Genomic DNA, 23,062 nt, shown 5'->3' with positions numbered 1-23,062 from the left:
ATCATAATAATAAACGTGAATATGTGAGACAAAGTCATATCAACATCACGAGCGATATAAATCTAGAGGACATTTTCTCTTTTTGCTTTGAACTGTCACGTAAGCTACATTTCGTCTTGTGGCAACTTGAGTTAATTGGAGGAGATGGCAGAGAGAGAAAAAAAAGTTGTACGATGCGTTGTTAACTGGAGTAATGAGAAAGAAAGACGAAAAAAAAACACAGAAAAAAAGAGATCAAGTCCCCCGTAACTGACTGGTTTCGGGATTCTTTTTTTTTAATGGCTGGGACTCGACTAAGATTGTATCGTAAGCTTATATTTTATTCATCAAAGCACGTTCGATGCCAAAAATGAGGCGTCTGTGGTGTTGCGGCACGTATGAATGAGATGTCGTTGTTTGTTGCTGTTGTTTGGAAATGCTTAATTGAAATTTACAAACAGGGGTGGCGAGTTGATATGGGGGCACTGTTGCACCTTATTTCGAAATTTTATAAAAAAAAAATTTAAAAGGTATTTTGGAAAAGGCATAAAATGTTTTCTGAAGCTTCTACAAGATCATCATGGGAACTAACAATTGATAGGTGAATAAGAAGGAGATCCAAAAGTTTGATCTTGACTTTCTGGGTTCTTTCTAGTTTCAATATTTTCTGTTTATGATCACAATTTTAATACTTATCCGGCACTTTGAATCAATATGTTTTGTAATCAATAAGATTTCCTTACATACTCAAGATAATAATAGTTTAAAGGTCTCCTATTGTGAATAATTTTCTGAGTCAGAGACTACTTCGAACTACTCTATACAACATGGGCTCTAAAATATGGCTAAAAAACTTCATAGGTATCTAAGGCATCTATGGTAATAACAACAACATGGTGAGTAGAAAGTGCAATAAATTAAAGGTGAAGGAAAAAAAATGAAAAAAGAACCAATCCTGGCGTAAAAGGGTTGGGTAGAAAACCAGCGACACGAAGGCCGAGAAAGGCAGAGAAACACGTGCTACGAAAATACAAGAAGTCACGTGAAACCGGCAAAAATAAGCCGAGGAATGTTTCTTATATCCATCCGCGAGTGCAAATTTTCAAAAATCTTCAAAAATATCATGCACCTACACATAATAAGTAGTTTAGAACTGACAGCGAGTGCGAAAGGTAAAAAAAACCTCAGGTGAAAAAAAAAATAAAACCGAGACTTTTGTTATATTTTGCTCACCAAGCGACTTTGGAGAAGACAGGGGACGTAAATCAGTTGCCTTGATTAGAACATTTGAAAAAATTCCCAAGAGGGAAGGTAGATCGATTGAGTTCTTCCAGAAACTCAAGCGTGAAGTCCTGAGATGCTTTGTGGAGACGCAGTAATTTTTTGAGCACATACTCATATGATGGAAAATCAATAAACGTAAATATTTTCTACCAACAAACAATTGATTGGAAAGCAGGCCAACCTACGTTTATTCATTTAACTTAAGTCGCTTTTAAGGCTGAAGGCATCTTCTTCACTGTTTTTAAATATATTTTTCAAGTTTATTAGTTTTGTAAATTGAATTCAAACTCTTGAAATCTCAATAATTATATTGTTCCAAGAATTCTGCAAATTGGCTCAACGTCGCTCAGTTCGTTTCATAAATTTGCTTTCCAAATTAAAACAGATCGTTAGAAAGTCTAAGCTATTGTAAACTTGAAAGGAATGTTTTAATAATAATTAAGGTGAGGTTTTTATTAAATTCTGGAGCGCTTCAATTAAGGCTTACTGATTGTAAAGGATACTGTTCTGTCCGATATACATGCCTAAGTTCAGTTTCATGGACTAGTTTAAGGGTTTTTAACTTAGATATAAATTTTATCTAAAATTTCTATATCCTAAGTCTGGTTCCCTACTCACCTACGGCACTGTCTCCTCAACTGGCAACCTCATCACTGCAAAAAAAAAGAAGAAAATATTCAAACAGAGTCACACACTCATTCACTCACTCACTGATGCTGCGAGATGTTAGATTAGGCATACAAAATCTCTTCTCTCCCTCCTTTTATGAAGTAATTAGTATTTCGTATAATTATCCTCCTGCATACCGCACACACTCGTGTTTATGTAATGCAAGCATGCATCGTTTATACACCGAACCCGACGACGACGACGAACAACATTGTCATCATTATTAAAGCGGACACCAATTAAAACAAAGAAAGGACATGTTAGGAGTACACTTTAACATGAACGAAACACATCGCATTTACAACAACGATGCAGCATCATAACGATGATACAAAACACTTGCTCGTGCATGTGCTGTGGCAGAACTTTAGACCAAAGGGGATTAATTATTAACAATTCAATTTTCAAGAGGTACTAGTGACTTACTCTGTTGTATGAAAACCCGCATCGCTATATGAAAACCTGGGTGCCGTCTGGCAAAGTAATGTATTCGGAAAAAGTTTTTTTTTTAGTTTTACAAAAGCGAGCTCGTTCGTTTTAGTTTTGCCAGGTAAAATTAAAATAATAATAATAATATGTGTGTGTCAAAAGTTAGATGTGAAAGGGTTAATATGTGCCAGTAACTAGCTGGAGTGACGGAAAAAAGAATGCACCGTAAGCGACAAAATCTTAATTAAAATAATGGTGCACCGCGTGTCGCTTATTCATTACTATTCTAGAGTTTTGGGGCTTTAATTTTAACAACTTTCTCATTATTTTTGCAGAAAAGTTTGTCACATACATGAATTTTCTTCAGGGCTGCAAAAACTAATGACTTAAACTTAAAAAACTTATGAGAACTTAACTTAAGTCGAAGTAAAAAGATTTTTTGACTTGAGTTTAAATTTAAATTTTTTAAAATTCTTTCTCAAGGTCTAAAAACTTTTTAAAACAATTTTTTGAAGAAATTTAGTTTACTTAATTTTCAAAGTTTTTTTTTTATAAATAAAGTTACTCAATTGACTTAAAAACTTACTTAAGATTAAGTAAAGGAACTTAATAAACCTTTTATTATTATTTTTAGCTTAAAAAATTTTGAATTATTCTTAAAATAAATCTTTAAGTCAATAAATTTTAATTTTTGACTAAAAAATTTTTTTGAATCTTGGTTTTTTTTTTTTTTTTTTTTTGAAAAATATTACAAATAAAATTTTTGACTAAATAACTTTGACTTAAGCTTAAGTAAAAGTTAAGTTTTGACTTAAAAATTTTTGCAGCCCTGTTTTCTCCTTGAATTCAAAAAAAAAATATAACTTTCATAATGAGAACAAATCTTACCACAATTCCATTTTAATGATGCCTGATGTCATCGTCACACGCGCAAATACATGAAAATAATTGATGAAAGATATTTTCGTCCTTCAGTGAAAATTTTATAGAGAGATAGAGACCTACAATTATTGAACACTTCATCAACAACACAAACAAACTAGACTCAAAGATACTAAAAATAAATGTTTACCTTTGATCAGTCGGGCATGAAAATCGTTCGAAACATCCTCCTGCGTTTGAGTTTCCCGTTGCGACATCGAGAGAAAGAGAGAGATAAATTTATTATGAGCATCCACCGGTTTATTATTGTTATTATCAAATTTTCCAATCATTAACTTGTAAATAATTCGTGTCGCAATATTAGGACGGATTAATATGCGATGCTGCTTCGTTTTTCCCATAAGTAAAAATCTAGTGAAAATCTGCTGTAAATGATCCACTCTATTTAACCACCTAACGGAGTGAGTGCAAATGAATTGATTTGCAACGAAGCGAAAGATAGGTTTATTTTCTTTTTCATCATAATCATCATCATCATCATCGATGTCGATAATTAACACACGTCGAGCACAACCACAAATTGATCAAATATTTAAAATTAATCATGTGCAAAGTGGAAAACGTTCAAAAAATTTTTTATGGACTTGCAACAGTTTCCCCTTGGCTTTGCTTTTGTATGAAACAAAAATAGGTTACATGCACGTTCCGCACGCCTCAGTACCCCAGATAGGCTTCTGACGATGCGTTTCGCCCACAGATCCGTTTTTTTTCAATTGACACAGAAATAAATACACGGGGAAGCGACGAACCAGTTTTTCTTGTTTGTGTCATTTCGAGGTATGCCTACCGATGCATAGGGAGAGGGGACAGCGTATATTTAATGTATTGCGTCATTTATTATTCAATTATGACGAGAAAAAAGTGCCAGAGGAGGTTCATGGATTGTTTACCTATTTATTTACGTTGAAATTCAGTCATCATCATAAATTCTTAAAGAAGGTTGAGGAGTTCAGGTTGTCGTATAGCGGAACACGAGCGCGGGCATGTCGATAGCAAAATATATAAATTTTTTATTTTTGTTTGTTGAATATTTGAATTGGAATTGTTATTTCTCTCGTTATTTATTTTTTTTTGCTCATCAAAATGCCTGGAAAAATTCTGGAGCGAATTGGCGGGGCAATTACTTTATGCTTGTTGTCATTTAAGTAATGGGCGATTAGTTTAGGGAGTTTTTTTTTGTTCTTTGATGAAAAAGTAATATTTTTGATGGAAAATGAAATTTTCATGGGAGAACCGCCCAGTTTTATTTTTCAATCAAAAAATGTTTTAATTACCAAAATTTCCATTAAATTGATTTTTGAAGTGTTTTTTGTTACAACACTCACGATTTTTTTGTTCATATAGAAATTTAAAAAAAAAAAAAATAAATAAAAATAAAAAAAATAAAAAATAATTTAAATAATTTATAAAAAATTAAAATTTATATTTTTTAAATTTTGTTTTATTTAATTTTTATTAAATTAAGAAAAATTTAAATTTTTAAAAAATAATTTATAAAAAAATTAAAATTTTATATTTTTTAAATTTTAAAATTTTTTTAAAAAATATTTTATTTATGATTAAATTTAAAATTTAAATAAAATTAATAATATTATTAAAATAATTTAAAAAAGTTTTGAAATACATCAATAAATTTAATTTAATTAAATATCTAAAATATGTTCATTAAAAATTAATTAAAAAATTAAATTTAATATAAAATAGAAAAAATTAAATTATTTTTTTAAATGCGCTTTAATTATTTTTTTCATTAAATATTTTAAAAACTTTTTTGTTCAATACTTGCTATTCCATTACATAAATTGCTACTAAAAAAAACTTCCCTTTTCACGCTTTGTTAATTTTTACCCCCCAAAAAAGTGAAAAAAAAAATTGATGTTAATCAAAGATGATTTGCACAAACATCGGTTATTAAAATGTTATAAATTTTCACTTTGTCAATTTTAACGCGTACTCCACAGCAGTATTTTACGATTTTTTCTCAACGACAAAAATTTATGATTATGATTTTTATTATTTCATTTTTTTTTTCTTCTTTCATGTTGCAGCATCTGTGACTTATTTCTTCAATGTAAAAAGAACCCCCCAGAGGGTATTAACCAATTTTTTTAATTAATTTTTTTATGTTCCAGATTACTGTCGTACCCACACAGAGAAGAAAAGAAAAAATTCGCATAAAAATGTGATTTATTTTTTGATTTGTCAGCATTTACACAAAGTTCTTAAGAGATTTATCGCGAATTTTCTTTTAATGACAATTGACCCAATCGTTTAAAAAAAAATCGTTTATTACAGTCTCTATTTTTCCGACGTATTTTTAATTTATGTTAATTGAAATATTTTTTTTTTATTTTTTTTTTTGTGTTTATTTGATGTGAAAAAATAATTAAAAAATCTGACGTTTTTTGAGTAATCTTTGATGTAAAAATCTGGATTTGACGAAATAAGTATTAATTTGTCAAGGAGAAAAAAAAATCCACCTAGATTTTTATCAACGACGTACTTTAATCATGTTCTCAGCACTCCATTTTTTATTTTGCGTCGTCGTCGCCTATTTAAGGTTATATTCACACATTTAATTTAATTCAATTCTCCAATTTAATCGCATTTGATCTCAAAAGTGTTTGTCTAAGAGACGACGGCATTTATCGTGTTGTATACAAGGATAGGAAAAAAAGCGACAAAAAAAAAACGAAAGAAAAAGTGCTGTAATTAACTTATGGCTTTTATCTCAACTTTGTCACTTTCCTTATCTATGCAGTGTATTTTATTTTATTATCCGCTGCTTTTGTCTCCCTCTTCTTTTTTTATTATTTTTTTTTTCATTTAATTTCTTGCAATTTTAATTTAACTCAATTCAATGACTGACTGGGTGGCCCGATTTTCACGTATCAAAAAAAAAAAAAAATAACGTATTTGTTTTTATTTCAGAGACGCGCTGGAGTCACTTGCGTTATTAATGATGAAAAATCACCTTTTTAATTTATTGCCACATACGTGAGGAAAAAAAACATTTAAAAATACTTTTTCCATCTCTCTGACACTCGTGATTCAAAAAGCGACGAAACTTAAAAAAAATAAAAAACAACAAAAGAATGTATTAATGTAACAGAGTTATTCCCATGGCTGCTTTTTCCGAAAATTCACACGATAAATATGATGGATGAGTTTTGAACGATGATGCGACATCGCATCGCAGAGACAACGTATGTCAGAAAAAGTGGTTACTTGGGTTTATAATTTTCGAATATGTTTTAATTGCGTATGTTTTTCGCAAAATGAAAAAGAGAATATGAGCGATGATGGCAGGATGTGTAAACTTTTACTGTATGTGATGCGATTGTTTGGCTGGAAGAGTATTTGTTTAACTTTGAAAACTTTAGACGCTTGCTTTTGAAAAGAAGAGAGATGTATAATGAAATAAACGAATGAATATGAACGAGATACGTGGAGCAAATATAGAAATGAAATTGGAATATAGAACAAAAGACTCACAAATTAGAAATTTAGTAACCAATTAGCAGATATTTGTAAACTACAAAGAGTTAATGCTGGGAGTATGGTTTGCCTAGTAGATTTAATACAGAGCTTGAAAAAAAATTGAACCGTGTCAGAAGTAACCATGGAAGATGTCAATATCTTTTAAATAAATGGAGAATACGAGTCAAATGCACTTCACTCGATATCAGCATTTCATCGAAAAATAAATGGCATGAGATTTTTGATGGCTTTGGTTTAATTAGGCCTAAAGTAGTCCAAAAAACTTGAATTTAAAATTCTACAACGAACCAAACTGATTTTAGACATTTTTTAGTGCATTTGACTATGTTCAAGTACCTCTTTACCCCTCCATACCCGTCTCACTAAAAATGCATAGAAACACTTTGGTTTGTTCTAGAATTTGAATTTTAGGTTTTTTTGGACTTCTTTAGGCCTAACTAACAAAAAACCACCAAATCTAATGCCATTTATTTTTTGATGTAATGCTAATATTGGGTGATGTGAGTTGATACCTGGGATCAAAATGACTTCTTGCAAAGAACGATTTTGTGGGGCTGCAGATGACCTACTAGAAAGGGAATTTGATACATTGAAGGATCAGATTGAGTCCTTAAAGGAACAAATTGATTCCTTAAGAGATCAGAAAATTATCTTAATGGATCAATTTGAGTCCTAAGAGGTTAATCTGATTTCCTTTCGAGCAGGCTTGTAAAATCTAGATCAATGATATCAGAAACAAGTCAAAAATCAAATCACGGTCTGATTTATTTTCAATGCCTCACTTCAAATCACTAAGGATTAGATTTTTGATCTGATTTGCAAATCAATTCAAAAAATTTGCAACCCTCAACTTTTTTTTTATTTGATCTGATCTAATTTTGATTTAAATCAATTTTTAGATCAGATCAAATCAAAAAAGTTGAGGGTTAAAAATTTTTTGATTAGATTTTCAAATCAGATAAACCTCAAAAAAGGTCAAATCTTTTTTTTTATTTTGATCTAGATTATACAAGCCTGCTTTCGGGTAGGTCATCTACAGGCCCAAAAACTGTTCCTTGCAAGAGGTTATTTTGATCCTAGGATTCTGATCCTGTTTTTCGGCCGTAGGGTTCTTAAACATCAGATTTTTGTTTAAGCTTGGTTCAACCTGTTCTATTTCTTTAAAAATTTTTAATATACTTATTTATTCTTTTCTAATAAATATTAAAAATAATTTTATCAATCTTTTCTAAAGGTTCATTAGTGTGAATTATTTTTACTTTACTTTACGTGTTCTTACAAGTTTATTTTAAAGATAAAAACTGTCAAACAAATACAAACATGTTTATTAAAAATGTTTAATTGAATTCTATAAACTATATATTACTAATACCTATAATCAAAAGCGTAGCTAACCGAAAGTTTTTTTCGGGGGAAAAGGGGTCAGATTTTCTTAAAACAAGATCTTAAGGCAAAGGACAATTATTTTGAGAATATTCTAGATGAAAGCCTCGATTTCCAATATCTGCATTCTCATTGCCATCTGTTACATAGTACAACACAAAAGGCAAGGAATTACCTACGAAAAAATAATTATGAAAATAATTTCAATTGATTTCAAATTCAAATATTTACTTGTTGTTGCTGCCAAACCCATCCCACAAAATCTATCAACTTCCAAAGGTACTCCGTTTTGAACTGGATTAGGAATAATTACATAATCTGTCGTGCACATTTGAGATTGAACTGCTTCAGTTCCCAGCAAAGATAAATCAACAACTGAGACATCGTCGGTCAAAGTAAATGCATAAATATCCGAGCTTGCTGGAGTCCATGTTATTGAACAGCTTGATGCTGCTGCCCTTACACAAATTCCATATCGAATATTTGCAAGTTGTCTACTGCCTTCAACGCCGATTGAATTGAGATTATTATTAGAACCAACTCCGTAATTCAAACTTTTAACCGTGCCACTACTATCGATATGATATTGCAGACAACCGGGTGGTGCTAAAAATGAGAAATTCAAAGAAACATGAGTATCTAGTAGTTAATTTAACTTGCATTATTAACCTCTAAATTCACCGGCACAATTGATTTGAGACATTCTAAGATACCATCGACGTTCCAGTGTGTAAACTGAACTTGTATAAATTGTTACAGTGATTGGCGCGTCTCCATTGAAATCAACATAAATATGTTGCCCTGTATTTTCTCCGCAAATTCTTGGAACACGTGAATTTCCTCCAGTTACTGACATATAATCAAAAGTACAACTGCCATCGCCACTAGGTTGCGCTAACAAAAAGTCCAACATATCAATTCTCAATTGACAAACTCCTGAGTTGCATCTGGTGATTCTATAGGTACACGATGTTGCTCCATTAAACGTCGAAGGATAATCGGTGTTGAAAAAATATGTATTATTTATAGATGTAGTTGTGCCACATCCTTGTTGATCTAATGAGAAATTTTAAAAAAATTATTTATTTCAATTTGAATTCGGTTTAATTTAAAAAATATGTTGAAGTACTTACAAACACAACAAATAGCTTGACGGTTTCTAGTCAATCCAGTACAGTTGCCGGAATTGATGCCTCCAGTATCGATACATTCTCCTTTCACCATACATGTTCCATATAAATTGTTTCTTCCGGTACATAACTGCCTTTCGAAACGACCAATTGTGTAAAATGGAAAGGACTCAAACACTAAATATTTTAGAGTAACAATTAGAAAAAACCAAATTTTTCTTTGAAATCTTGTAAATAGTAACTTACATCTGCTTTTCCTCTCACTAAAGATGTCTTCGACATGTGTAACATTTGAATTACCATGTTCTTCGACATGATATTTTGCACTTTCTTTCAATGAATTTGGCACATTTTTTAATGATTCAGAACTAGGTTCTCCAATGTCAAATAGAAAGGCACAGAAAATAAAAACTGTTCCAACTGTTTTAATCATTTTTACTCAGTAACCGACTAAGACACGAATGTAACTGAAGCATTTAGTTTACTATCCAGATATTACAGGTTGGTCATCTACAAGAGGATTGTAAGTAATTGGTAAATTAATCTCGAGTTTTCACACAATGCTAATACACAAGCAGGAAAAGTTCAAAAATTTTAATAATTTTTTTCGTAGAAAGAAGAAAAATAATTAAATTAATAATTTTGATTTAAATTTGAGTAAAATCAACGTCAAACTGTTCTTACTAATGATGAATTTCTCGAATTCTATCTTCATCCAACCTCTAAAGTAACTGTTATTATAAGAATCTTTCAAAAGGTGTTAATTAAGCTAAATAATTCTTTCTCATACTGACAATACAACACGATTCTGGTCCATTGAACTTTTTTTTACAAAGAATCAATTAAATATTTAATGAAATTATTTAAAATAAATAAAATTTATATATTATAAATAAATTATATTATAATAATTAACAATAATTTATAATTAAATTCGACTAATTAAAACTTAATTTAATTTAAAAAATAAAATATTTTTTAAGATCAGAAATTAAATAATATATTTTTTTCAAAAAAAAAAAACTTTCTAACACTTAAGTCTTGATAGATTTTTTTTTAATTAATTATTTAATTAAATTAATTTTTTTTAATAAAATTAAATTTTTTTATTTACAAATTCAAATTAAAAAAAATTAAATTCAAATTCTGGGTTAAATTTTTAATTTAAATTAAAAAAAAAATTAGTGAATTTAGCCAACTAGTTTGAGTTAAGTCAAGCTTAAGTCAAAATTTAAAAATATTTTTTGGATCCTGAAGAATTTAGAGATTTCTCACTGAAATAAATCTTTTCTTTCTTAAAGAGTGTCAGCACGGTTAAAGAAGAATATGGAACAGGTTAGGAAGAAAGAAAACCCACAGAAAGCCCTTTTTTGTGGGTTACTATATAATCAACATTATCAAAAATATTTTATAATAAACTTTGCAGCTTGCAGTCCTGTGTTTAACGTCTTAAAAATATCCTATACTTAAGATTTTAAAGCTTTTTGTTTTGAATTTATCAGAATAATTTTTAAAGTATTTCCGGCTTCAAAAACTTTATTTTTATTTTTTTTATTAAATTTAACTTAATAATATAATAATGATAAATTTCGTATATTAAACTTCTCAACTGTTCAATGAACACAACAATCAAATTACTCGATCAGGGGGAAAAGCCTTTATATACAGAATCCCATTTAAAAGTTCAAAATTGAAAACGTAATCCGAACAGTTGACACCTTTGCAAAGCCCAAAGCCAATCCTGGTGTCTGCCAAGCGGAGAGCGGCCAACAACAAAATCCAACAAAAACGGTCATTAAAAATTTCTTCTTCAGTAAGTACTTTTAGAAACACACTGTATTTAACTTACCCTGAAAATACGATAAAAATAACAAACCAAAAAAAGTACGTTAATGACTAAAATATTTTGGTTTTCCAAATTGTCTGATTCCATACTGAACCAAATTCAGTTCAGTCGAATCTAAAAAGTTTCTCCATCCATTGGCCATTTTCCATAATCTGAACATTTTTGTTTTGTTTTCCTTTTTTTTTTTGCCGTATCGCAAAAAATACCTGAAAAAATTCCTGAAAGTAATTACAAATAAACTGAATATATTCTCATTTAATATTAAATGCCTTACCTATTTGTTCCACTATACAGGAAGAAAAAAAAGTTTGTAACAACACAAAAAAATATTACACAATATCTGTTCACTTGTTCGCATCCATAAATGCACTCTGAGCAACTTTATTATAACGTTAGTGTTTGTAAAACTAACTTTTTTCCTCTATATTAATATATTCATTCACTTGTTCTATGTGTGTGTGTGTGTGTGTGTGTGTGTGTGTGTTTGTAAAAAAATATTGTAACGTATCTGCATTCAACTTTTATACAATTGTCTGTTCTAACTGATGTTTATATTTAGTACCAAGCTAGGATGTACCAGAATTTTCGTACTTTTTCTCTCGTAAATGCTGCGTAAAGTTTTCGTCCGTTTTCTCCTGCGTCATGAAATAACTTTTGCTGTGCAAACACGTCGCATATTATGTACATTAATATTAAGAGCTGTTTAAAAAGGTAAACAACAACAACAGGACTGAAAATATTTCTACTTGCTTTAGTTTATTATTTATATCAACGTCGCTCATGTTGCCTGTACTTGCCTCATTCAATATGTTAAGCACCAACGTCGTCGTCGTCGTATCTTTTGTTTTCTGCTCTTCGTAACTCTTTTTTTTCATGCGATTCATGAACGAATTTGTCAACAAGCGTGTTGAAAAAAAGTTTGAAAAAAAACAGACACAATAAAAATTGTCACATACGCAAGTTTTTTTTTCTTCTACGAGAGCCTTTCATCAAAATTGCCTGGAGATAGAGCTACGTTGACAATATAATGACGTTTTGAATTGACTTGTCATAATAATAATAAGAATTGTAAACAGTAGAGAAGTTATAAAAGTTTATTCCAGGTAAAAATTAAGTTAACATTTTTAAGTTTTCCAAAATAAAATTTTTGATTGAAGATCTGAACTTTGGTTAAATTCCATCCTTGACAAGGGTAGAAAACGTTGTCAAATGCCATTTCTCTACTCGAAGAAGAAAAACTTTTTTTTGTTTCGCAGAAGGCAAACAAGTTTTAGTGAAGCACAACAACAACAACAGAAACGACAACGATGACGACAGAAACACTCTTGTGAGATAAATATTTAATTTGATGGGTAAATAAAATGTGTCATGGAGACATGCAAAGGAACATACGTTGATCAATAATTTGGAAAGTGTTCTTGTGGAATGTAAATAGATGGTTGATGAAGTTGTTATTTCGATGGATTAAATAAAGTAAAATATCAAGAGGTTGTATTTTGTGATATTTACACGATCCTATGATTAAAATTGGGGTGAAGACTAGTTTGTGAATTTGAAAGAGAAAACGAGAAGAAGTTCAGCTTTAAAATTGAACAAAAAATAATCAAAATTGAATTTTGTGAGTTATATTTTGAAATTTAATTAATTTCATTGACAATTCTGAAGTTCGAAAATTGGTCACGTGGTTAATATTTGCAAAATACTTATTCATAATACTTAATTCACATGAAATATGGAATTAGCTTTGATGAAACTTTCAATATAAATTCAAAAAAATATTTAAAAAAATTTAGCTCATAAAACCGCTAAACAGGTAAATCTATTACGTTGATCACGTGATCATAACCACGTGGTTTATAAAAATTTTATTTATTTAATTGATTTTTTTCTTGTGATTTTAATGGCAATATAATTGAAGCTTGGTTTTTCAAAATTAATATTTATTGAAATTGATTTTTATTGATGTCATCAGTTTCACGACCGTGGAACGACTGAAGAAATTATTTGTTTTTCACGATGATAATTGTAAATAAAAAGGTTACTACGACCAATCAATGAAGTCGTTTGACACGTGTTAGGAGACATTCTTAAATTTAAATGTGATAACAAAATTCTTATATTTTTAGAATATGGCTTGAGTCATTTTTAAAAACTTTACTTCACGTCACGTGGTTTGAAATTTTTAACGACTTTTCATGAGTTTCTTTAGTTAAAACTAAAAATATATAAAAATATATAGTTAAAACTGTTTTGCATCAAATTTTGATCGTATCAGAGAAAACAACTAATTGATCAGCTGATCTGACCAGATCTAATAAGATTGTCGATCAGCTGATCTGACCAGATCTAATAAGATCGTCGATCAGCTGATCTTATTAAACTTTAAATTTCACCACTTTACTAAAAATCTTCAATTATAACCTCAAATAGTTTTAAAATCTCTCAAGAAGTCTAAGATTAAGTACTTGAACTCATAAAAACAATTAATTACTTCAAACGATCAACAAGAAATCATTTTCAACTGTTCTAACCTCAATTTTTCACTTAACTGCCATTATTGCTCTGCCAAAGTTGTTTTTTTTTTCTTCACAACAAAACAAAACATGAAATTGCAAACAAATTGTCATACGAGTCATATCACTTTTCCTCGTTGCACACAAAAGGCGAAGAAAGTCTCGAAATAAGTGCGACTCTTAGCGCGCGACGCGTGATAACAAATGTTTTTCCTTCGCTCATACGTTTTCATTTTTACAACTTCTTGTTCAAATACATAACAAAAACAAACAAACAACAAATCCATATAAGAAACATATGTAATTTTTGTGTTTGTCTGTCTCTGTCTCTAGCTGTGTGTGCTCAATTGAACACCATTATAACACATTTATGAAGGAATCGTAATATAAATGGTGACAAGGAAGGAAGGAAAACTTCTACGGATGTCTTGTTGTTAATATTTTAAGAGAGTCGGTGATATTTATGATGTAACTGTCTCTCGCTAGTACACTACATTGAGCATGTGACGCGTGACATGCATTATAAAAGAGTTAAAGAAAGATATTTTCCTTGTTTTTCGTTCCTTGAGACAGTCGTGGTAATAATATATCTGGTCGTTGTGGTGATATATCAGGCACACACAAATATTATATCTCTCTCTCGAAGGCATTTCGATGACTCTAGTTTGGAGTGTGTGTGTTATTTTAAGGTAGACGACATCACACAACAACAACGACTTGGAATGTTGTTCTTCTTCGTCTTTTCTTGCTTGTCTAGTTTATCGTCTAGGAAAACTATTACAAAAACGTGTTTAAAATACGTGATAAAAAAGATGTGGGTTGTTTGTCCTTGTGCTTCGTTTTTTTTTTTGCAACAATTTCTTATTTCCATAAGTTTGGTTTTTTTTTAAGCCTGAAGGTCTTGTACCTGAAGGTGAATTTTATTTATATAAAAAAATATTTTTTTTAAATTGTAAAAAAAAATTAAATTTATAAAAAATGAATTTAAATATAAAAATTATTTTTTTATTCAAATTTAAAAAATAAATAAATTTTAGATTTTTTTAAATAATTTTTCTTATTTTATTAAAATAAATTAATTTTTTTTAATGAAATTAATTTAAAATAATTAAATTTTTTTGTAAATAACTTTTTATATTTTATTTAATAAAATAAAATTAAAATTAATAAAAAAAAATAAATTAATATTTTCACAGGAAATTAAAACTTTCTTTTATTAAAAAATTAATTTAATTATTTTTTATTAATTTTAATTTTATTTTATTTTAATTTAATAAAATATAAAAAAATATTTAAAAATACAAAAAGTCTTATATTTACATATTTTTAAATTTTTATTATCAAACACCCAAGGCTTTAAAAATTCCAAATTATTCTACTAAATGCAAAAAATATGCAAAGAAAAAAAGATGAAAAAGATCTCAATGTCATAAATTGTTGTCAAATTTAATAAAAAAATAGAAATGAAACTAATTTCCTGGTCAAACACTTCCTAATAAATAAACGAACGAAAAAACTTCCTTTAGACAACAAATAACGAAAAAAACGCCCACAAGCTATAAGTATTAATTTTCCGTTTATTTTTCCTTCGTGCATTTATTGCAGAAGCAGCATCAACAATAATCCAAACAAAAAAAAAAGCAGAACGGAAACAAGAAGAAAGAAAAACTATTTTCCACACATGAACACAACTCACAATTGAAGCTATCAACAAGACAGACATTCGCACACACACCAAACACCAATAATAATGGTTTTTTGCGATGTTATCGATACTCTGAGATTTTTTTGTTCTCATCTCCCCATTTTGTAGCAATAAATGGAGGTTAGGTATCAATTCATGGAGTGATGTGACAAGAGAAGCAAAAAAAAATTCGAACGAAAGAAAAACAATTTGCAAATCAATTCGGATCCGGTATAAAGCCTTTAAATTGTCAAGGATCAAAAGATTGAATTAAACAAGAGTGTTTGGAAGAGATTGAAGATATTTTTGTCATGCGATGATTTTCTTTCGTTCGTTCGTGTTTTCTGGTTTTTTTTTTTCCTCCTGTTGTTAGAACAAAAAAAAACGAGATCAACGCAATTTGTAAGCAATTTTGGTTCAAGTGCGTTGTTGAATGTGTCACGTTTGGAAGTTTTTCGAGTGTTTGCACGGGTTTAACGTGATTAGGAAGTAATGTTTGAGTTTAAATGTGAGATTAAGGCGAAGGAGATTTTCGTGAAAGGGGGTTTAGTGGAAAAGATTGACAGAAATTCGTGGATTATTAAAGTTTTAATGGGAACCACATATGATTTATCAGTAAATGTATTAAATTTTGTTTTAAAAAAATTATTTAATACAAAAAAAAAAAAAATAAAATTAAAAAAATATATAAAATATGAATGGAAAATAAATTTAATTCTAAAATACGTATTTCATGATTAAAATATGTTTTTAAAAAATATTTTTAATTAAAAAAATAAAAAAATAGGCAAAATAAATTAAATTTTATACTTTCCTATTTTTTTTTTAATATTACAATTAAAATAATATTTTGTTAAAAAAATTTTTTAAAAATATCTAATTAAGAAAAAAATTAGGTAAAATAAAAATTAAAAATAATTCAATAAAATTCAGTTAAAAAAAACTAAAATTTTAAACTTTTTATTTTTTTTTTCGCTCTACCTACTTTTTAAAATTTAATTAAATTTTTTGTAACGTAAGATTTTAGATTTTTTTTTTATTTTTAAAATATTATTAATTTTTTGTTTAAAAGAAAGACTTAATTTAAAAATTTTCAGCAAAATATACAGCTTTTGGGTCGTTTTAGCAATTTCGACGGCTTATTTCGACCTACATTAATTTTTTTTTAATTCAAAAATAATGAAATGACAAAAAATTAAAATTAAATAAAATTAAAATAAATAAATTAAATATTAATGAACTAAATAAAAGAGGTAAAAAACATAATTAAAACCATTAATAATTTTTAAAAACTTAAAAATGTATAAAAATTAACATAAAAAATATGAAAATTATTCCAAAAAATGCTAAAATTTATGAAAACATTAATAATAACGACCAAAAATAATTAAAATTAACTCTTCAAACATTCAAACGAACAAAATTTCACTTAAACCTCATTACTTTTAATCACTTTTTTGTGTACAAAACCGCACTTTGCCCACCTTTTGCCTCGTACCTAGCGCCATAATTACCACTAACTAGCAAAATTTGTACTTGGTTTTTCTTTTTAATTTACTTCTCAAATACATAAACAAGTCATATACTATAAATATCGCTTGCACCTCACCTCTGCTCGTCCCGTTTTCATTAAAATCCTTAAATAAAAGAAAAACATAAGTAAGACTCGAGTTACTTCTTTTTTTTCTGTTCGCTTCACGCAAAATAATAATGATGATAATAAAAATAATAATAATAAAAACTCGCGCGCGCTCGCGAAAAATATGGAAAAATGTAATGAGAGGCGCGTCTACGTAGCGAGAGAACCGTAATAATGCATAATATTACCAACATTTTCGTTATTTATTGTTTGTAGAGAAAACATCTTCTTCTTCTTATTTTTTTTTTGCTTCTGTTCAGCGCACTTTTACTTACGACGACGACGACAAGATGTGAAAAAAATTCTGGAATACTAGACACTTTTCATAAAATATAAAATGAAATTTAAAGGTAAAAGGTAACACTCTGACATCTCCTCACACATACGCGAGAGAGCTAGAAAACGAGTGGCACGATAATAAAATGATGCTAAAAGATTAAATAACGAGAGCATTTTAGATTTAAATAGATTCATAGTTCTTGTAACTCTCTTTCTGTGCCTTTTAGTTAACGTTGCCCAGTGGGACGATGTGACCTTTTTTGAGACCCTCCAATTTTTTAAAAAAAAAATTTAAATAAAATAAAATAAAATAAAATAAAATAAAATAAAATAAAATAAAATAAAATAAAATAAAATAAAATAAAATAAAATAAAATAAAATAAAATAAAATAAAATAAAATAAAATAAAATAAAATAAAATAAAATAAAATAAAATAAAATAAAATAAAATAAAATAAAATAAAATAAAATAAAATAAAATAAAATAAAATAAAATAAAATAAAATAAAATAAAATAAAATTTAAAATAAAATAAAATAAAATAAAATAAAATAAAATAAAATAAAATAAAATAAAATAAAATAAAATAAAATAAAATAAAATAAAATAAAATAAAATAAAATAAAATAAAATAAAATAAAATAAAATAAAATAAAATAAAATAAAATAAAATAAAATAAAATAAAATAAAATAAAATAAAATAAAATAAAATAAAATAAAATAAAATAAAATAAAATAAAATAAAATAAAATAAAATAAAATAAAATAAAATAAAATAAAATAAAATTTTACGTTTGTCAAAAAGATCGTTCTTCCAATTGTTTACAGCTGTTTGTAAAAATAAAATAAAATAAAATCAAAATAAAATAAAATAAAATAAAATAAAATACAATAAAATAAAATAAAATAAAATAAAATAAAATAAAATAAAATAAAATAAAATAAAATAAAATAAAATAAAATAAAATAAAATTTAATAAAATAAAATAAAATAAAATAAAATAAAATAAAAATTTAAAACATTAAAAATTTTAATATTGGGCGATGAAAATTTATAGGGCCTTATATTCTAGACCCGAGGGGCTCAAAAAATGTTAACTTTAACCACTGGGCAAGAACGAAAGCCAGCATACGGCGTGAAAATTTATATAATTTTTTACAGTAGAGAACAAGAAGCACAGAAAAAAAATGAAAATTACTCCGTACTAAAGTCTTATGAAATAATTTCATGTAATATCCATAAATTTTGTTGTACAACTGAATTGATTTAGATGGGACTCTACTGCCACCGTTTCCATAGAAAGCACAAAAACGCGAGAGATTTAACGTCTAACGATATTAAAAGTCTTGTTCTTGTCTTGTCTTGTCTCCTTATCTTTCAACTTTCATTTTTTTCTATTTTTTTTTTGTTCATTTCACGCCTGTTTATTTTTTTTCGCGTTCACACGTTGACGAAGATACAAAAAAATGAGCAACCTAGCTAATAATTTCTTGTAAATTTCACGAGAATTTATTCACTTCACTTTTATTTTATTTTATTAGATAATCGTACACACAAACACGAACATGAAGAAAAACGAAAAAAAAAGTACAAAGTCGAATGATATTTTTCTGGTAAATCTATTTTTCGCGTGTTTTTTTCGTCGTTTTTCGTTCGTTTTTTAGTGAAAGATAAGATATGGAGGTGTAGATAAAAAATGGGGGTCCCTTAGTCAAATGACTAGACTTGTTTAATGGGTTGTTTAACGTCTTTCGTGTTACGCGTGGAACTGTTACTAAAGGTTCATGATGGAATCTAATCACACGGTGTCGTTCAATTTTTATTTTTTCTGTGTTATTGGGTGACATTCTTCAGTGTCGCGGTGTTTGTGTTTTAAGATTTTTTTTTACTAAAATTTAAAATGGAGGAGAATAAAATTTAAGAAAAAAATCAATTTGAAGGTTTAGTAGTGAAATTTTCAATTTGTTAATTTTTGTTTGTTTTTTTCCACGAATTTTCAAATTTTTATTAATTAATTTAATTTCTATTAATTTTTCTAACGCTTAACTTCAATTTTTAAAATTTTATAGAATTCAATTTAAAATTAATAAATTAAAAAAATAAAGAATTTTTATTGAAAAGTTTTTAAAGGATAAAAAGATGGAATTCTTCGAACTGAGGTTTGAAATAAATTTAATTTTTAAAATATTTTTTATAAATAAATGATTTTTTTAATAAAAAATAAAATTAATTAATTTTTATGCTTAACAATATTTTTAAAATTACGATGTTTGTGAATTTTTACGAATTTTAAAAAATTTTTGGTTTTTGTCTGAATTCAATTCAGAAGAAAAAAATGTTATAAAAAAAAAACAAAAAGAAAATAAAAATTTAGAAAGATTGAATTCTTTGAATGTTTTGCATTAAAATTCTCAATTTTATTTTTATATTTATTTTAAGAATAAAATATATTTAATTAAAAAAAAGGTCAATTAAAAATTTAAAAATTTTCAAGTTTTAATTTTTTTAAAAGTTCAGGAACTCAAATTTGAACTTTGTTCAATAGTTAACATAAATTTTAAATTTTTTCTAAACCTCTATAAATTTTAAAACTTTTAATTTATTTATTTTTAAGAATATTCTTTCGATGTTTTGAAAAAAAATGAAGAATATTGAAACTTATATCAAAAATTTATAAAAAAAAACCCTTTGACATAAATTACCAGTTTACCGCTTTGCATCACAGATGTTCTGACATTCACTTACCCAGACATCCACCATTCTACTGCACTCGGTTCATATTGTGGGTTCATCCATAATGAAATAATAATAAAAAAAAGTGACTAAAGTAAGTAAAAAGTGTCACGGGAATTGTAATCATGAGAAAATCGATAAATTTTCCTCCGCTACACTTCTACGACGCCTAACTTTGTTCACAACAAAAAATAACGGTAAATACTTGTATTTATTCGAATGACAAGTTAAATTGGGTCGTGTTTATTTATCTTTTTTTCTTCTTTTTTTTCATCTTCTCTACCTCGCTGTTAATTTTATTTTTTCCAGCAAAAATTATGTTCACTCTGAGAAACTTGATATTTTTTCTAAAACGAAAAAAAGCGACATTAAATTATTTTTTAGATGAAAAATTATTATTTTTTTTTCACAATTTCAACCCGTTGCTCGCGTATTTTTTCCATTGTCATCCAACGATAAATAAATAAAAAATTATTCAGAATAACATGTAAAGTACCTGTTAAGTAGTCGATCGTTAAAATAAATATTATGGGCTATTATCCAGTGACACCGAAAATTGTTCCATTCTCTCTTCTGCTTTTTTTTCGAGGGTGGATTTTTTTTTATACAAACAATGGATCTGGATATTTACCAAAAAAAAAATATAATGAATGACATTTAATATACAAGTATTAATTATATCATGAAATATGTTCGCTTTCTGTGTTTGTTACCCTTGTTTTATAACATGATTATTATTATTATTATCCGATATACATCCGACCATCACGCATCATGTTCATGCAGAAATGCACACCATTACCCGGTAATTGGGAAAAGTGGTAATTTTACACTTTTTTTCATATAAATTGACAATTAATTTTGTCAATTTTTGTATATTTTTATAAAATTGGAGATAATTAAGAAAATTTATATTTTTTCGATACACATAAGTAACATCTTAAAAAAAATGTTTTAAATTTCAACCTATATAATTTTTATGAAAATCCTAGGTTAAAAAAAAATAAAAAAATGATAGAATTTATGTTTTTTTTTATTGTAAGATTAAAAATTAATAAACATATCTACCTAAGAAAAATGTTTAAAACACATATTTTACTGTTTAATTTTTTTTTTTAAACAAACTAAACAAAAAATCAAATAATTTATAAATTCTTAAAAAATCAATCAATAAAATCTGAATAAAATAAAATAAAATTTTGTAATTTTTGTTTTAAAAAATAAGTTAAAAAATTTTTAATTACTTTTTAATAAATAAATTTAAAAATAAAACAAAATTAGTAAATTTAAAAAAATTATGATAAATTAAATAAAAAGTAAAAAATATTAAAAAGTGAGCAAAATTTGAATAATTTTATAACTATAACAACTTTTGACTAAGAATTAAATTAAATAAATTTAAAAAAAGTAAATATTTGATAATAAAAAAAAATTTTTACTGCTGTTTTAAATGCTGTTTGTTTGGCTCATTTTTACTTGTGATAATAATTCGTACGTTTCAAAAAAATAATTGAAAAAGGTTTTTAATTAAATAAATTTAATTAAATTAAAACTCAATTGTACTGTTTCAATTATTTAATTAGTTGATTAATTTTATTGTTCATTAATTTTATTATTCCATTAATTATTTTTTAATTTAATTTGATTTTATGTTTTATTAAAATTATTTAAAAAGACGATTAATGTATGAAAAAAAAAATAAAAAAAAAATTTTTCTGCAAAATCTCATAAAATATTTTTTTACAATTTTTTATTTAAATATTTTTTTTTAATTATTAAAATTTTTATTAGGTACTATAATTTTATTTAAATATTAAAAAATCATTTTATTAAAATAATTTTCTAAATTTTACCATTTTTTAATTTCTGGGCCACACTGAAGGAATTCCTCGCATACCAGAGACCGAAAATGAGACAAGCGACAAAAACAACACAAGTGATATTATCATTATGATTACCTAAAGCATTGTTCAAACAAACATTCATTGTTTTATTAGTGGCTCGTGCTGCGTGCTCTTCCACAAACGTACACATGTGACGTGGCATGACAAGAGAGAAAAAAAAAGTCAGGTGAAACAAGACAAAAGAAGGATGTCCTTTGGCCTTGTTCGTCGTAAACGTCGTCATTTTTGTCATGGTGTTATTAAAATGAAATGATAGATTATCGGGGGGTTTTTCAAAAAGTATTTTCTGTGGCCTGGTCACGAAACACGAGACGGCAATGTGAACGCACATCGATTTATAAAATAATAATAAATTCGAACCAGGGACAGAACTGAAACGGAACGAAACGAAAATCAATATTATTTTTGTGTGTCGACGATTCGAACCGAAAATTCGACATAAAATGTTAATTTTTTGTCATTGATTGGAAATGATTGAATTTTTTTTTCTCGATTTTATTTTTTTTGAAATTCAAAGTGGTTTATAGGAAATTCCGGTCATCCAAAGGCTGTTTTTTGAAATTCTACGAATTTCAAGCCAGACACAAAACTAATCGTTATGTGCGTCTCGTATCGTCTGACGATCGTATTTTATTTCACCATTTGCCATCATCAGACTTTAATATAAGCAGAGCAGAAAAAACTATAAATAAACACGAGCGAACAGGCAAGCAGCATGATAATGTCAACACACCAACTAAATATATTGGGCTTTTTCCATGCTGCTCGATTTTTTTCTTCTCTTTCGCAATTGACATGCGACAATGTGTGTCAATATTACGGCAATTTTTTTTTTCTGTTCGTCTCGTCTCGCATGGAGCAAAAGTAAAGGGTGAAGCGTTTGTTTACCGGTGCGACATCACATGACTGGATTATGAAAATTATGCAAGTCTCTGTGGAGAAAAAAAAAGACAACTTTTACTTACAACGAACAGGAGGAGGACATTGATACGCATGCAAAGCCAGTGAGAGAGACATCCGAGTGAATCAACACTTAAATTGGCTTCTGCGGTTTTTTCATTAAACATTTCAATGCGACTGTCAGTCACATGAAATCCAGAGGATTCTGTTATTTGCGGAACATCGGTCGGCATTGAGTGAAAAT

The 23,062-nt window shown here is 27.4% G+C and overlaps 2 protein-coding genes across 4 annotated transcripts in view; one reads left to right on the top strand and one right to left on the bottom strand.

Moving 5' to 3' along the window:
- LOC134832819 (poly(rC)-binding protein 3) overlaps window positions 1-23,062 on the top strand; it is a 145,606-nt gene that overhangs the window by 38,102 nt on the left and 84,442 nt on the right. The window lies entirely within an intron of this gene.
- Window positions 8,250-9,750, bottom strand: LOC134828854 (uncharacterized). The gene is made up of 5 exons (XM_063841842.1): window positions 9,564-9,750; window positions 9,321-9,494; window positions 8,857-9,243; window positions 8,419-8,793; window positions 8,250-8,362 (listed from the first exon to the last, which is right to left on the bottom strand). Exons 1-5 carry the CDS (start codon window positions 9,748-9,750, stop codon window positions 8,250-8,252), a joined length of 1,236 nt encoding a protein of 411 aa, XP_063697912.1.

This window comes from Culicoides brevitarsis, chromosome 2 (genome assembly GCF_036172545.1).
Source record: "Culicoides brevitarsis isolate CSIRO-B50_1 chromosome 2, AGI_CSIRO_Cbre_v1, whole genome shotgun sequence".
NCBI classification, from domain to species: Eukaryota; Metazoa; Arthropoda; class Insecta; order Diptera; family Ceratopogonidae; genus Culicoides; species Culicoides brevitarsis.
Note: the sequence above shows the minus strand (reverse complement) of the source record. Positions and strands in the feature narration are given on the sequence as shown.